This window comes from Falco peregrinus, chromosome 1 (assembly GCF_023634155.1).
Source record: "Falco peregrinus isolate bFalPer1 chromosome 1, bFalPer1.pri, whole genome shotgun sequence".
In the NCBI taxonomy this organism is placed as follows: domain Eukaryota; kingdom Metazoa; phylum Chordata; class Aves; order Falconiformes; family Falconidae; genus Falco; species Falco peregrinus.
The window spans coordinates 128,385,060-128,401,297 of NC_073721.1; the positions used below are offsets into that span (position 1 = coordinate 128,385,060).

Consider the following 16,238-nt stretch of genomic DNA (forward strand, 5'->3'; position numbering starts at 1 on the left):
GTGCACGGCGATTCCTACACAAAATACTTTTATTAATAGCCAGCTAAAACCAGTGATCCAGGCAGCAGCCGGGAAGGGAAGAGGGGAAGAAAGAGGGAATCCACTTTCAGGCAGAGGGATGGGGTCAGAGTCCAGCACAATATCTGGTCCGTGGCCCTTATCCCCCTCGAATGCCTGGGGACAGCAGGAGGATGCTGGGTAAGGCAGCCCCATCACCAAGCCCAGCTTCTCGGTCCCACACGAGCAGGCTGCAGTGGTAGCAAGCGGGTGTGAGCACAGGAACAGCCCCGTTTCGCCAGCACTAACCCAGGCCCCCGGCCGGGCCCTCCCTGAGCTTTTGCAGCTGTTAAAATGCCCCTCAGGAGGAAGGCAGCACACGGCACTCACACGGCAGGGGCTGTGCCTGCAAGATGGAGAAATGAGAAGTCGGGGGGTGAGGGGGGGCCTGGTTCTGCCCCGTGAAGCCCTGCTTGCTCCTCTCCTGCCTTTTGGCCCCCCGGAGGGAGCGCACCCACAGCTCCCGCCTGTGCGTTTGAAAGCCGCAGGGACTACCGCCTCACCTCTGCCCCTGCGCGCAGCTGTCCGGCGGCTTCTTCTGGCTTTGACCAGCACCTCGGGCTCGGACAAGGCAGGAGCAGCGGTCGCTTTCCTCCTTCCATGAGCACGTCCCTTCCTCTGCCTGTCAGCTACCTCCTCTTCCTCGGCTGACTTCAGGGGTTTTGCTGCAGTCTTGGGGCGCCGTTTCAAGGCACGTGTGGTGACCTGGGTGGACATCAGAGCCAAAGCTTAGCAGAAGTGTGCTTGGACCGCCAGATGATGAGAAACTCCAGGAGTAGGAGCACCACCATGAATTTGGAAGCAGCCTGAGCAAGGCACAGGGAACAGGAGAGCCTCTAGACCCGGCAGGAGCCACAACCACAAAGCTTCTTACCTTGGGGGTCGGAGTCTCAGGATCTGCCTTTGGTGGAGCGTGCTTCTTGCGGGGCATCTGCCCTGTGTGAGAAGACGTGCCCAGGTTAGGCAGGGTGAGGAGATGGGGCAGAGCGCGCCTGCACCACGAGGGACAGGCTGCAGCACAGTGACCTTTCAGGGTGCTGTCCCACGTGATGTGTGAACTGAGCGCTAAGGAACTGGCACTGGGGTGGAGGAATGGCTGCAGGGGGCCCCTCTCCCCCCATCCCAGATTCCCTCCCCTGCCAAAACAGCTCAGTTTGTGCTTGCAGCCCCAGGGAGAGCACCCCCCCAGGGAGAGCACACCCCACGGCTCCCAGCCTGGCCGGTGAGCAAGGGGATGCAGGTGCAGGCCTGGAAACCATCCTGCAGGTGCAACAGCCATGCCCGGGGAGGTCAGTGTGCTGATAAGAAGCCCTGGGGACAGTGGGCTCTGTCCCCCAGTGCCACGGGCTGTCATGGGCCCATCAGCACCCCAGCAAGAGAGGCTTTGCTCCTGCCTCTGGCCCCATGCTGTGCCGCAAGCGTGGGGCTTCCCAGTCTCCAGCCCTCCCGGAGCAAAGGCAGGTCCCACCGGGAGGAGAGAGGACACTCACCTTTGGGAGCCATGGGGCCAGGCTCTCCCTGCAAGGAAGGTGACACAGCATTGACTGGGGTGCGCTTGTTCTGCAGGCAGCAGCAGCAAAATCTGTGCCCCTTCTCCATCCCGCAGCCAAGGCAGTGATGGGAAACAGCCATGTTTCCCTGGGAAGCCAGGGGAGCTGGGCTTGCTCTGCCTGCCCTGTGCCTTGGGGACTCTCTCGTCAGCCCCTGCTCCTTCTGCAAGGCCCCGCCATGGCACCTCACCCAGACAGGGGGGCACAGGAGGGAGGAACAGGGCTGCCAGACCACCCAAGTCCCCCATTCCCACAATTAGTCCCTCTGCTCCAGACTGCCTGCCATCCCCTGGCCGGCTGGTCACTGCAGATGGTCCTTGTCACCTCTGCAGCCAGCAGTGACAGCAGTCTGGCAGAGAGGGAGACCCCCAGCAACACAGCGTAGTGCTGGGGGGTCTCAGGAAGCAGAAAATGGCTAGTGTCCCCATGGAGCAGCGGTTGGGAGGCACCCAGCCCCAGGCGGTGACCCTGGACTGCTACCTGGAACCATATGGTCCTGCCGTTGCGGTCACGCAGGGAGCTCATGCCGGGCACCAGGTAACATTGCAGCCAGTTCTTGAAAGCGGCGTAGTTATCAGAGTGATCTGGGTCTAAGAGGTTTTTCTCTAGGAAGGGAGAGAGGGAAAGGACAGAAGTAGAGAGGAAGCAGTGACCATGGTGTCAGAGTGCCCTCCCAAGCCTCCTGCTGCTGGGACAGCAAAGCCCAGGCCTCCCTGCCACCCCCAGCTGTCCCTGTCCCATCACCTTACCTGTGGCGATGACCTCCATGGGCACAGTATGGCACAGCTCCAGGAGATCTGGGTTCTCCCGCATCATCTTCAGCTTCTTGCTCAGCGTCAGGGAACGATTCTGCAGGGGTGGAGAAGGGGAGGGAAGTCACCCGCCAGCCGCCCCAGCCTTGCTGAGGTCTCTCCAACAGCAGCCACATTCCCCATCTCCTCTTGCCCTTCTGAGGACAAGCTGCCACACTCCCCGCCATGTGCCAGCCCTGAGCTCACCCCTGCAGGCTCCAAGCTGTGCATTAGCGTATTCCCCACAGCTACAAAGATGTGAAAGAGGGCTAACATCCAGGAACACCAGCAGTTCCTAAAAACAGCCCTCAGGTTGTGTGCTTTGTTTTCAGGCTTCCTTAAAATAGCCACCTCCTCTCCCCCAAGGCCACGTGATCAGCTGTGGCCTCTACTGCAGCCTTCCCCAGAGATTTTACACCTGCAAGGTGTGTTTCCCTTGCTTCTTCCTCTTCACCCACCCCAAATATAACCAGAGGCTTACTGACGGCAGAAGCCGGGTGCAGCCAAGCACCAGCACAGCATGCAGGCATGTGCCCGGGGAGCTGTCACAGCTCGTCAGCCCGGCCACGTGTGAATGAGAGCCAGACACGTGAGGTTATGGAACTGTGGCACCCCATTTGCCACTCCGCTGGAGGGGCAGATGTGCTTAGACACGGGTGTTTATGGCAAAGGACAGTAACATGCTTGAGGAGAAAGATCCTGTGCCACAAGCATTATAGCTGTGAAGGGGAAATGCCTGCCACTGGGTTGAGAAAGACCCAGAGCAGCAAATACCTCCTGACAGCAGTGTGGGCACAGGCTGTGTGAGCTGTGCAAGGGCCTCGTGACGGTGTTCTGCCTCATCAGAACGATGAACCAAACACGAACTGAAACTGGCCCCGAACCCTGGGCTGGAACAAGCCCAAAACAGCAGCCGTGAACCAGAGCTTTATGCTCAGCTAAGCCCAAAGCAGAGCCGGAGCAGGGCAGCCAGCTGAGGCCAGACCACCTCTACCACTGCTGAGCCCAAACCTGAATCAGGGATGCTTCTCAGCTCAGTCTGGCTCCCTGCACTGAAGACAAGAGGCTCCCAGTACCCCAGGGAGCTGCTGAGATGTCCTGCAGGGCCACAGGCAAATGAATGCCTGTAGGGCATCTATCTGGAAACCTGACCCTTTCTGAGCACGTAAAAGCAGCAGGTGCTCCCTACCTTCTTCCTCCTTGCCTGCTCCTGATCCTTCAGGGCCTCCAGCACAGTCCGAGCCTTTTCAAAGGGAGGGATCTTCAACCTGAGACAATCCATCTGTTACACGTAAGCCTGAACTCTTGGTTCTGGCACTTGCCTGCGTCTACCAGGCAAGGAGGCCCAGCTGGTTCAGCCGAGTTGCTGCCGAGCTCTGACAAACTCCTGGAGCCCAAACCTCCATGGCAGGTCAGCAGGTGCTCAACCTTACCTGTACAGGATCTCAGCGCGGAGGTAATTCCCAATTCCATTGAAAAACTTCTGGTTTAAGAGTGCCTCGCAGATGGGCTTGTCAAAAGCTTTGTCGTCCAGGTTCTTCAGCACGTTCTCCCTGCAACAGAGCACGGGGCATCAGGAAGGCTCCCCTGGGCATGGCTGTTGTGCAGTACGAGCAGCCACCACAGCGGGGCCTTCCCTCGGCCGTGGGAAGGGGAGGACGCTCACCTGAAGGCCTGATACTCGGAGAGGACGCAGGGCCCGCGGCCCAGCTGCCAGGCGTCACCCAGGCGCCAGGAACCGAAGCGGCGGGCGTCGACGAAGCAGAGGGCGCGCGGGGGGCTCTCCTGGGTGAGGAAGCGGAGGTGGGCATGGCGGGGGAGCTGGGCGGCGGGGCACAGCCGGAACGACCCCGACATACCGAAGCGGAAGACGAGATCCTGGGTGGCGGCGGGGCCCAGCGGGGCCAGCGTCAGCCGCAGCTCCTTGCCCCGGGAGGTGGCCGAGATGCGGTAGGCCTCGCTGCGGAAGGGCACCTCCGGGCCCCTGCCCACCGCCGAGCGCTCCACGCCGCCCGAGAACACCACCCCGCCGCACGCTTCATTGATGTAGCGCCCGGCCAGGTGCAGCTCCGGGCACTCGGGCATCCCCGGCAGCAGCCCCGCCGCCTCGGCCCGGCCCGGCCCCACACCGGGCCCGCCGCCCCGCCCCCGCCTCCCATTGGCTGCGCCGCGAGCGGGGCATGCCGGGAGCTGTAGTCCCACCGCGTCGCCCAGGCAACGGCCCCGCCGCGGCCTGCAAGGCCCAAGGCGCCGCCGCGGGGACACACAGGCGGGAGGCGGCTTGGCTTTGTCACCGTCACCTTTATTGAGGCTGCCCCGGGCGGCCCCGGGGGTCTAAAGTACGCGGGCAGGGAACGCTGCCCCCGGCCTCCCCCTCCCCAGCCCGGCGGTGCCAGGGCCCAGCTGGGAGCACCAAGTCCGGCCTCGCGATCGATCCAGCGTCGGTGCTCCTTTTCAGCTCCTCAGAGAAGGGTGTTCATCAGGGCCTGCGCCTGTTTCAGCTCTGAGGAGAGAGGAGCAAGGTGGCGGGGGAGCTGCCAGCACCACAGCATCTCTCCTTGGCCCCGGCACCACCCCCTGGTCCCAGCATCCCCTAGCATCCTCCCCTGGTCCAAGCATCCCCTCAGCATCTCCCCCTGATCCCAGAATCCCCACAGCATCCCCCCAGCATCTCCCCCTGGTCCAAGCATCCCCCCAGCACCAACATCCCGCCCCCCCCCCCCCCCGGGCACCAAAATCCCCCCAGCATCCCCCCCAGCCCCCCAGGGCCAGGGGTCCCTGCTGCCACCCCTCCTCTGGTCTCACCTGCCAGCAGCACCCGGAACTTGTCAGCCGAGAGGGCCATGGGGATGGCCACTGTCTTCCCATGCTCCCTGTCCCGCACGTTGAAGATCAGGTGCACAAGGGGCTCGTTGACCTCCCGCAGCTCGCTGGAGCTGAGAGTGTAATCCACCCGCCAGCGCACCGAGCCCAGTTGGCTCACTAGGGTGGGTGGGTGGCCAGTGTCAGAACCCTGGCACCCCTGGGCAGGGTGACTGACCCCAACCCCCAAACCCCATGTCCCAGCAAGACTCAACGCTGCACTCACATCTCAGGCTACAGGCCCTGAGGCTGTCCTGTAGGGAGCTCTGCTTCTCCTCGTAGGACCGGCACAGCCCGCTGGCATGCTCTGCTCAGGGAGGAGAGACAAGACAAGAAACCCCCTGCTCACACCTGGCTGAACCCCAGTAAAGCACTCAGAGGAGCTCCTAGGGATAGATGGCACAGAGGGGAGATAGATGGCACACAGTGGCTCTGGGCGTGAAGCCGCAGTGCCAGAAGCTGCCAGCTCAGCCCTAGCACGTCCCCCCTGAGGGTCCCCCACCTTTGGGCAGCCCCAGCTGCTGCAGCTCACTTGACAGGGACTCGCTGTCCACATTGTGCTTGGCGGCACTGGAGAGGATGAAGCTGAGGACGGCGATGGTTGCCTTCACATCCCCCGACTCTGCAGGCAGGACAGAAGGTCAGCTCCACCGCCTCGGCATATGGTGCCCCTGCCACATTGCTGCCCGTCACCAGCGTGCAGCTCCCTGGGGGGTGAGTCAGCACCACTCACCCAACTTGGCATCCGAGGTCAGCTTCAGAATCTTCTCGTACTGTGGGAGGGCAGAGCGTCAGCATCAGGTACCACATGGCCACATAATGCCCTCCCCACCCACATCAGCGCTGACCACTCTCACCTCTGTGTTAACAATAATAATAGTTAATATTATTACTACTGGTACTGGCTGGCAGCGTTCTCAACACCGAGGCCTGGCTTAAGACTACAAAAATCAGTACTATTGCTAATTATGCATTTATAGTGTTGCAACGCTTTGTCTCCATCCCGGCCCCCCCACGGGGGGGTCGCACTCACCTCGATGGCCTCCCCCAGCAGGTCCCGCAGCACCTGGGCGCAGATCAGCTTCAGCTTCACTGAGGACTGCGGGGGCAGAAACAGAAGTGACCACCGTGCCCAGGCAGGGGAGGGGGACACGGGGAAGGGAGGGGGACACGGGGAAGGGAGGGGGACACGGGGAAGGGAGGGGGACACGGGGAAGGGAGGGGGACACGGGGAAGGGAGGGGGACACGGGGAAGGGAGGGGCGGCACTTAACGATTTTGGCCAGGGTGCTGATCTCGGCCAGGACCCAGTCCGGGCAGTCCAGGTCCCCGCAGAAGCGGAACCGCTGCGGGGGGAAGGCACAGTCAGAGCCCGTCGCAGCCCCGCCGCGCCCCCCCGCGCCGGCCCCGCCGGCCCCCTCCCCACCATGTCGCCGCCGGTCCCAGGTACCGCTGCAGATACCCGCCTCCGCGACCCGGAACAGCTACCGGGCGGCCGCCCCGCCTCTCCCCGCCCCCGCGGCGCGGCCCCGCCCCGGTGCTGCCCCGGAGCGGTGCTGCGCGCCCCCGAGGGAGCTGCAGCGGGCAGCGCTGCTCCGCCGGGGGTCGCGGCAGGGCCGGGGGGCCGAGGGCCGCAGCACGGCGACGACCGCTGGCCCGGGGAGGTGCCGCTGCGCCCCGCCCCTCGCCCTACAGCCCCGCCCTTCGCCCTGCAGCTCCGCCCTCGCTCTACAGCTCCGCCCTCGCTTTACAGCCCCGCCCTTCGCCCTACAGCCCCGCCCTTCGCCCTACAGCTCCGCCCTCGCTCTACAGCCCCGCCCCTTCCTCTCTAGCCCCGCGCCCCGCCCACCGCGGCTCCGCCCCCGGCTCCGCCCGCCCCGCATCGCTCCGGGGCTTCCCCGGGCACCAGCACCCGTGGGCGGGACGATGCTGGGCTGAGGGTCCGTCGGGCAGAGCTGGGACACCCGGCAGCGGGAACAAGCGGGACACTGTGGGGTTCAAGGGCATCAGGCAAGGACTCAGCAGCTGCCACAGGCCCAGCAGAGCCCTGGTTGTTCACACTGGTGGCCTCCAACTGCTGTTGGAGTATTATTTTTTCTTCCCCTGCTTTGCTTTTCCCCCGCTGACTCAGCCCATTTGCTGGGATTCCCCCTTTTTTGGCACGCTTGCTTTCATCACTGCAGGTCGGCTCATTCCTGCCTGCGCCTTCGGGTAAGTGTCACTTCTAGAAAACCAGCATTTAAAGAGATTTCTGTAGAATAGGTTCCTCTTTTCCTCCTAAGTGCAGCAGAACTAGTCTGGTTAGGCTGGTCAGGCTCTGGGTTATGCTTATTACCCTTCACTCACCTGCTGGGGGTAGGTGACATCCAAGAGAGGAGGTGTCAGTTCTGGGGAAGTTCTCACCCCTTGCTTTGTGCAGCCAGCCCTACAGCTGTGAGCTGACAAGCAGCACCAGCACCTGCTCCGTGCCTTTGGGCATCCCTCTGATTTTCTCAAAGTTTGGGGAATGCAGCAGGTTTTTCCCCCTGAGGAACGTGCTTGTGGGTCACTTCCAGGTAGAAGCTGGCAAGGGAGGGTGGGAATTGCGGAGCACTATGTGGATTCCTTGTCTTGCAGAGTACAAGGAAGGGCTGGCTTTAGCTCCTCTTCCTCTTGGAAAGGGAGAGGGGAGCTCAGCACGTCCCTGCCAGCAACACGCAGGCTCCCTGCTCCCACAGGACCGCCCCATACAGCCTGCAAGCAGGGACAAGAGCCCCAAGGGCAGGATGAGGTCAGCTCTGCCCCTCACTGCAGAGAGGCTCTTCCTTGCCTGCCTTGGAGATCCTTGGGACTGGATGATCCTTGATTATAGAATAAAAAAAAGCAACTGACATTTCCTTCTGAAGTGAGTATCTTCATGTACAGCCTGCTTTCTGCCTCCATACACTGGGGAAAAACATGCAGCAAGAAGGGAAAACACACCTAAGTTTGGTTTTTTTGGGGGGAAACACTTTAGCTTGTAATTAAGTAGGCAGCAATGAGAGCTCTGATCACAGGGTGCTTTGCATTTTGGGATGAAGGAAAGTACCCCACACAGAGCAGGAAGGGCTTCTTAGCCAGGGAGCAGCCCAGCACTTGATTTCCCCCAAAGCAACCCCACCAGGGGTGTATTTCCTTGGCCTTTTAAACTCCCTAGCACTAGAGAGTGGTTAGTCAAGTGCTGGAGAAGATGAAGCTCAGCTTATTATAGTAAGCTAAAAGCAAAAGAAAGTAAATAGACATACAAGCTGCTCTGAGGGAAAAGCACAGCATGGTGATGGCAGGGAATCTCAGGCTGGCTGAGAGGGAGCTCCATTGAGTGCTGCCTGTGTCAAGATTTTATAGCCTTGCAGTTATATAGCCTTTTTGTATGGATAACTTTGATAAGCAAGTCTTTTTCATCAATTTAGACAACATAAAGGTGTTATACCACTGGATGCGTGCTCCCCCTTAGCCAACAGGTTTTATCTTTCAAGTTTTGTTCCCTTTGAGACCGAGGTGTGAGCAAGGCCCTGCTATCACATGCACAGTAGGGATCCAGGGCCTCAGAAAGCAGAAATGGACCTAGCCTACGTCTGGTCCTGCTTCAGCAGCAGTTTTTCCTCTTCAGCACACTTTTTTTTTCCCCTCTCCAAACAGCAGCCTGAACCTTGCAAGCCCAGGGCAGGGGTGCCCACCACCACCTACACCACAGAAGCAAAGTCCATTCACAGCTGGGTTTGACATTCTATAAACAGTTTAATGAAGTTCAACATACAGAAGTGATTTCTTTATACAGCTGAACATGCATCCTTCTCAGGGAGTGTTTGGCAGCTGCCACCCAATGAGCAGGGATAGCTTCTCAGCAGCTCTCCCCCACTACCCCTCTTCAGGCTCCCCCCCACCTCCCTGCCTCATTAGCTACATCTTCTCTCAGCAGACAGAGTGATTGTGCCAGTGTGTATGAACATCCTCAGGGTCCTGTGGATGAGAGGGGAAAAAGTTGCTGTGCCTGCCTCCAGCAAGGGCAGGGGTGAAGTCTCCTTCCCTCCAGGGGTTTCTCCAACCCCTGCCATGGCCATCACTAGGCACAAGAGGGACGTGACTTGCAGCAACAGCAGCTGTGCTTCAAGGCTCCAGGTCCAAGGTATAGATTCTAATTCAAGGGACTGTAGAGGCCACTTACCTGTTCAGAGGATGCCCAGAACACTTGGTTATCCATTTCCAGGGTCTGGGTCCCCACTTCAGGGTCTCTTCTGTCCCAGAGGACAGACACATCTGTCCAGCCAAGCCTCTTGGTCCCCAGACACTAGGGAGGAGAGCACAGAGGCTGCAGCCAAGCCTGGCCCCACATCAGTCCCTCTGCTCCCTGCTCACCTCACACAGGCACCAGGGCTGCTTTGCCCCAGCTTGTTTCTGTCCACCCCAGGCAGACATCACCCTTACCAGAAGCGAGACGATGGCAGCAGTAATGATACAGAGACTACACACAACCACGATGACCACACCATAGTCTGGAAAGCCTGTTTCTGGCAACCGGGGCTCCAGGGTGTCCTCTGGAGGAGAGGACAGCAGTTAGTACAGCCTGCAGGACATGGGGACTTTCCATGAGGTGGCAGCCACCCACTCTCCTTCAGTACACAGGAGGCAATATATAAAATGCCAATAACTCATTTGACACCCTCCATGCCCCTTCCAGATAACCCTTCCCTCCTGTCCTATGCTGGCATGCAGCAAATGGTCCGTGTCCAGCGCCCCAGGCTGTGCAGAGGGCACAGTTGTTACTAGAATTGTACTTTCGGATCAGCCATTGCCAGTGGGTCACCTCACCAGGCAAGGCATCTCACACTCCCTTTGCACAATGGGTCTGCTCTGCTCACACTGTGAGCACAGAGCTACAAGCTGGTGAAGCTTGTACACCTGTACCCCAAGGGAAGCTTACCTCCCACAGCAAGAGAGTATGGGTCCACCTGGAAGGCTGAACCAGCCAAAGTCTTGTTTGGCCCAACTGAGAGCACAAGTGCCTCCAAAACTTCCAGGCTGGTCGGAGCAGGGTGCTGGAAGACCACATCCCCATGGCAGATCAAGGAGCCAGGCCTGCGGACAGGGTTGGGAAGAGCTCCAGCAGCTGCCAGTCCCACCAGTGACCCTGCAGCCCCCAGGCTGGGCTGTGGCCACATGGCACAGCCAGACTCCCAGCTGGTTTTGCTCAGAGGGGCCCCAGGAGGATGTCTCTCCATTCAGGGAGGCACTGGTTTTGCATCTGCTCTTTGGGATGGAAGGGACATCCCTGGGGGTCTGGCAGGTCACCCCTGAGAGTGGGCAAATGCTTGACCACAGCTGCCTGCTGCAAACCCTTCTGTCAGGCGATACACCTGACAGCTATAACCTGGGGGTTGGTGTCTGCAGGGAGACCTCCCCTCCCTCCCCAGGTCTGTACACCCCTGCCCCAGCAAACCCTCTCTCACTCACAGGAATCCTCTTATCACCACTTGCAGCAGGCTCCTGTGGTCCCTCAGGGCTCTCGCCACCTGGAAGAGAGGTTTTGCTCAGCTCCCCACCAGCCTTCAGGGGTGTTTCACCCAGCCAGACCACCCCTTCCACAGCCATTAGTGGCTGTCCCAGCTCCCTTCAGCAGGGACACAGGGCAGCTGCTGTCCTGCAGCACCCTCTGGGTCCCTGGATGCATTGTGGTGGCCTGAACTATTGAAGCACCATCAGCAGAAAGAAAACATCTTGCCACTAAAGCCTTGGTACCTGTCTTCAGCAGGTACTGGCCACTGAGGGTCTGGTTTGGACAACCCCAAAGTAGTCCCTGTTCTCCCAGAAGCCCCCAGCCTCCTTTCCCAGTACCCTGGGAGGACCCTGACCCCCTCCCACTAGCCATGCCTACCACATCAGCAAGGTCTCTGGTGAGCTCCTGGTGCTCTATAGCAAGCGGATTCAGAAGGTCCTCACTGAAGTGTCTGTTGGTGATGAGGAAGGAGAGCGGGTAAACCTGCAGGTGAAGCCTGGCTCCTGAAGAGGCAAGACACAAGTGCCAGGTGAGCAGAGCCAGCAGCGAGCCCTACCACACACAGGGACTGTCCTTACCCTCCACTGAGAGAGTGGTCAGGTCCACAGAGCAGGTTGCAAGAGCTGTCAAGGCTTGCAGAACCCCTGCAACATCAGCATGGACAATCGTGTCGAGGTAGAGGTCTCCAGTGATCTCCAGGTCCCCACTGAGGTTTCTAAGGGGAGAGGAGGGCTCTAAGCAAGGCAGGGCCAAACTCTTGCCAGTCTTCTTCCAGCAGCTCTGACTACTTGGCCCAGGGAAGATGCTCAGTTACAGTATTTGCTGCCAGCTGCACATCACCCTCCCAGGTTGCTAGTGCAGCACAACTCATCCTCTGCATCTCTGCAGCACGGCTAATTCACTGCAGAATGCACAAGGAGTAGTGAAGGTAATTTAATGAAGCGCTTTGGAGAGGGGTAGTGGTGTCCCATACCTGAGCTGTGTGATGGAGAAGTTCCTCACATGGTAGAGGACACTGAGAGACCGAGTCACCTAGATGGAGAGGACAGCTCATACCCCACCTCTGCTTCGGTGCACGCTACCCCACCCTGCAGGCAGCGCAGCAGCCAGCTTATGCTCATTTTCCCAGCATCATCCTTCGGAAGATGCCACCAAGGCTCACCGTACCTCACTTACCAGCCTCTCCAGGGAGGCTGTCCTGTTCCTTGCAAGCTGGAAGACAGTGAAAGAGATGGACAGCTTCTCTGAGTCCAGGTTCTCCAGGCTGAAGCCTGAAAGTTCAGAAGACAGTTATGCTCACACCTGCTCCTCCACCTGCCCTAGGTGGTCAGCCCTGAGCTCACCCTCCACCACACACTGAAAACGGAAGCCAGCAGGGCAGCTGTGGGAAGGTGAATACCTTTGTGGTGGGAAGGGCTTGGGATGCACCACCTCCCAGGGCAGGAGAAGCAGGCCAAGGAGGGGAAACCAGAGAGTTTAGCAGAAGCACTGGACCATACAGGTCCAGCATGGGTCAGGAAAAAGGATAAGTGAAGATGAAGCCTTAAGTCCAAACTGGGCCAGTTTTGGATTTTATAGAAGTACAGGGAGGGCACCTGACAGCAGCAGCTTCATTGTGGGAAGATCTCCATGGCTTACCACCGGACTGGACAGATTGTGGCTCCAGATGCCAGCTGAAGATGCTCCTTCCCTTGCTCGCCTCTGTGACAACTGTCCGGATGAGGTGGGAGTTGGTGGGAGCAGGAGCATCCCCTCGGAACAGAGCCTCCCCTTGCACAACCACCGAGCCATTCCTGGGAGGAAGACAAGATGTTGGACAGCCCACCTCCCCTTTGGGAGCAGCTTAAGAGCCCCACCATCCTCACATTAACACCCCACCCAAAAGAGGGGTCAGGTGGCTTTATCTGGAGCTTCAGACACTTTCACCCAGGGATCCCTTGGGATGACAGCCCTAAGGAGGGAGCATAGCCCCTCACAAGACCCTTCTGGAACATTTTGTGGACAAACCCTTCCCTCCAAGCCAAACCCACCACCCTCCATCTGTTGCCACAGGGCAGAGCTGCATACTCACAGGAACGCGAGGATGTTTGCCTGCAGGAAGGTCTCATAGGCAGACAGCATTTGTTTTAGCTGGAGGAGAGAAGCACCTATTAATCAAGCAGCTTTTACAAGGTCCCCTGTGCTAAGGGGGCACGTACCGGGAGGTGTGCGGTGCATACAGAGGGAACTCAGCTCCATTTGCCCAGGATAGGGCCTGCCAGCACCCCCAGAGATGGTCATGGCTAAGCTGCAATACTCGGGGCTCCCATCAGCCTAGAAACAGCACCCAGGAGGGAATACCCCAGCACCAGCATGGTGTGTCACGGCCCTGCTAGCTGCCAGCAGCAAGGGGAGCCCAGACCCACCTCAAACCAAGCATCCCAGTCCAGCTCAGGTGAAGCAGTGCCAGGGATTTACTCGTTCCCACCATGCCTAGGCTGATGCAGCCTGCAGGCTCCTTGCCCCAGCAGGGCTTCCTGAGGTAGCATCTCAGCTGCACCCCCTGCACCCAACATCTCCACCAGCCAGCTCCTGCACTCACCATCAGCCTCACTTCTTCCTCCAGCTCCAGGTAACTCTCTGAAGCCCTGCTGCTCAGAGCCTCCGTGTAAGCAATGCCCAACAGCCGGAACCACAAGGGCAGCACGTGCACAGGAGAGGGGAGCCCAGTGGGGTGGGGTGCAGGGGGCTTCGCACTCAGGGAGCCAGGTTTGCCCACCGTCACCAGCTCAGCAGGGGTGAAGGCCTCTCCTGCAGCTGCAGCGAGATCCTCTCTGGCTGTGGAGGGGTGCAGGGAGTTGACAGATTGACTGGACACAGACTCAGCACCAAGGGTCGCTCCTGGGGAGCTGGCTGCATGCACAGCTCCAGTGGAAGTCAGCAAGTAAGATGGAGAGGCCAAGCTTGTGGTGCTGGTGTGCTGCACCGGCTCAGAGCAACGCTCTGGAGCGGGGTCCTCAGAGCTGGCAGGGGGTACAGAGCCTGGGCTGACACGGGTGGGTCCCAGAGATCCTGCTGGTGTCAGAAGCAGCTCGCTGTGTCCAGCTTCTTCTGCCACAGCCAACTGTCCAGGCAGCACACTCTTCTCTTCCACCTTCATGGCCTGGCGTTGCCCCACGCTGGGTCTATCCTCAGATGCTGTTGTGAGGAAGGGCTCTGGACCCAGAGATGGCCTCTGGGTAGGTGACACCAGGGGGGAGCCCCATGTCACACCCACAGCTCTTGGAGAGAGGGAAAACACCATAGCAGCTCTGTCCTCACAGGGGGCTTCAGTCACTCCAGGCTCTGGGGTGGCATCAGGAGCCACCAAGCTCACCCCAGTCACAGCAGGACCTGCAGCGCTGGGGGTCAAGCTCAGAGCAGGGGAAGGGTGGGCTTCGGTGGGTGTTGGCAGAGCCTGCCATTGCAGCAGGGGAGGCGCATCACTTGGTTTCCCTGAGGTGACAGCAGGTCCCCCAGGTGCTGCTGTGGGAAGGAAAGGAGCCAGCACTTGCAGGTGGCTGCTGTCATGAGCCAACACAGCATTGGGAAGAGATGCCAAGACAGTGGCCAGGAGTCCAGACCCATTTCCCAGGGCCTCGGTAAAGACAGTGTCCACCAGCAGAGCAGCTTCACTGTGCAGGAAGGTGCCAGCAGACCATGTGTCCCAGAGCATCTCGGGTGTCACAGCAGAGGGCACCCACACAGTGCCAGGAGGCATTTCAGTTGATGTGGACATCCTTTCCGTTGGCATAGCTGAGGGCAGCCCTGGCAGGGGCCCCAGCTGAGGAGCAGAGGGGTGGTCCTCACCCATACCATGGTCGGGTCTCACCTCTTCCTTCTGCCCATTGTGGCTCCTCATGGTGGCTCTGGCAACTGAAGCTCCATGCTGGGTATCAGAGAATCCACTGGCTGTAGACTGATGAGACGCAGGCACGCTGCTGGGAGCCTCTGCTGCTGACACAGCTTGTGCCAAAGATGACAAACTGGTGGCTGTCACCACAGCAGGAGGCTTAGAGCTCACAGTCAGCTGGAGATCTGCTCCATGGGACACAGAGTGAGGGTCAGGGGGTGCCCCAGGGGTCCGGTCACGTCGGGGCTGGCTGGCCATGCTGTGGCTCTGGGAGGCAGTACCCAGAGCTGACAGTGACGGGACATCAGCTGGAACATGGCCCCCCCCAGGTGAGACCAGCTGGGTGGGCACCACTCGCAGCCACGCAGCCCCCACGGAGGGGGCAGGGGTAGCAATGGGCAGAGAGGGGGGCTGCAGCCGTGCTGGGGAGGCAGCAGGGACCCAGGCAGCTGTGTGACCCTGCGTGGGGGGGCTGCCCTCCAAGCTTCTCGCTGGGCTCCAGGGCTCTGCTGTGCCTGCTGGCTGCCCAGGGTGGGGGGCTTGGGTCACCACAGGCACCTGTGGTGCATCATGTGAGCCTGGTCCTGAGCCACAGAGGCTTCCTGGAGCAAGGTGATGCTGTGAGCCAGGGCTGGGCTCACCCGTGGTCTGGAGGAGCTGAGCAGAGGTAGCAGACACCTCTGTGCCAAGCCACCGCACAGGGGACAGCATCCCAGCCAGTGCCGTGCCCAGCCGGAGCCCTGCCCCATGCCTGGATCCAGGCTGCTGTGGGGACGTCCGAGCTGTTGAGGGAGAGGCAGGAGCTGGGGTCTGTGTCCCCAGGGTCCATCCCTTAGCATCTGCACAGTGAGTCACATCTCCTTCAAGTCCAGGGAAGCAACCTGGGGTGCCCACAGAGCCCACCGGCACCCTCCTCTGCTGCTGCATCGCTGGTTCATTGAGCGGGTCCCCATATGCTGTCACCAGATCATCACTTGTCCCTCGCTGGGGGGCTGGCAAGCCCAGCTGAGTGGGAGAAAGAGGTAGGGAGCCCAGGGTGGGCTGGGGCAGAGCACCCAGAGACCCCAGGCTGTACAGGAAGGCAGTGGCAGGCAAGCAGATGGCCAGCACCAGGAAGGCTTTGCACAGCAGCCTGCCAGCAGTGGTGGCCACACGGGCAGCAGGAGCCAGGGTCACAGCCCCTTCCCTCTCATCACAGGGCAGCATTTTTGGCTGTAAGGCAGCAACATCCACAGGGTCTGGTGGTCTTGCCCCTTGGCCCTGCTTGGGAGAGGCCATGGGGAGAGGTCAGCTGCAGAGAGGTACAGCAAGAGCTTTAGGCTGGGTCCCTCCAGGCTCCCCCCATCCCAGTCTTCCCCAGTAACTGGCCTGTCCCCAGAGCACCCCCCACACCCAAGTCAGGGACAGGAGGTTCCTCATCAGAGCATCTCTCCGGTCTCAAGCAGCACTGAGCAACTTCTCCAGCTCAAGGAAGTTTGTGCCAAGTCTCAGCATCCCCCCCCAGGAGGCTCACAGTGCAGAGCAGGGCTGTGACAAGCCTTGGGCTCAGGCATTCCCCACCCAAAACACCAACATTGCCCCAGAGAGCCTCACCAG

The 16,238-nt window shown here is 60.1% G+C and overlaps 2 protein-coding genes across 3 annotated transcripts; both read right to left on the bottom strand.

The window, feature by feature from the left end:
* Positions 1–11: 11 nt before the first annotated feature.
* Positions 12–4,554, bottom strand: NEIL1 (nei like DNA glycosylase 1). 2 transcript variants are annotated; one of them, XM_013300816.3, is made up of 9 exons: positions 4,065–4,552; positions 3,832–3,951; positions 3,588–3,666; positions 2,357–2,456; positions 2,088–2,212; positions 1,548–1,575; positions 932–993; positions 561–762; positions 12–403 (listed from the first exon to the last, which is right to left on the bottom strand). In XM_013300816.3, the coding sequence occupies exons 1-9, from the start codon at positions 4,481–4,483 to the stop codon at positions 384–386; spliced, it is 1,155 nt and encodes a 384-aa protein (XP_013156270.2). In that variant the 5' UTR covers positions 4,484–4,552; the 3' UTR covers positions 12–383. The 2 variants fall into 2 exon arrangements, with proteins under 2 accessions (XP_013156270.2, XP_055674037.1); XM_055818062.1 differs by lacking the exons at positions 12–403; positions 1,548–1,575 and having other exon boundaries at positions 600–762; positions 4,065–4,554.
* Positions 4,555–4,690: 136 nt separating this feature from the next.
* Positions 4,691–6,921, bottom strand: COMMD4 (COMM domain containing 4). The gene is made up of 8 exons (XM_055818074.1): positions 6,686–6,921; positions 6,534–6,605; positions 6,294–6,359; positions 5,994–6,033; positions 5,763–5,882; positions 5,487–5,567; positions 5,204–5,380; positions 4,691–4,901 (listed from the first exon to the last, which is right to left on the bottom strand). Exons 1-8 carry the CDS (start codon positions 6,686–6,688, stop codon positions 4,861–4,863), a joined length of 600 nt encoding a protein of 199 aa, XP_055674049.1. The 5' UTR covers positions 6,689–6,921; the 3' UTR covers positions 4,691–4,860.
* Between the last annotated feature and the right edge of the window lie 9,317 nt (positions 6,922–16,238).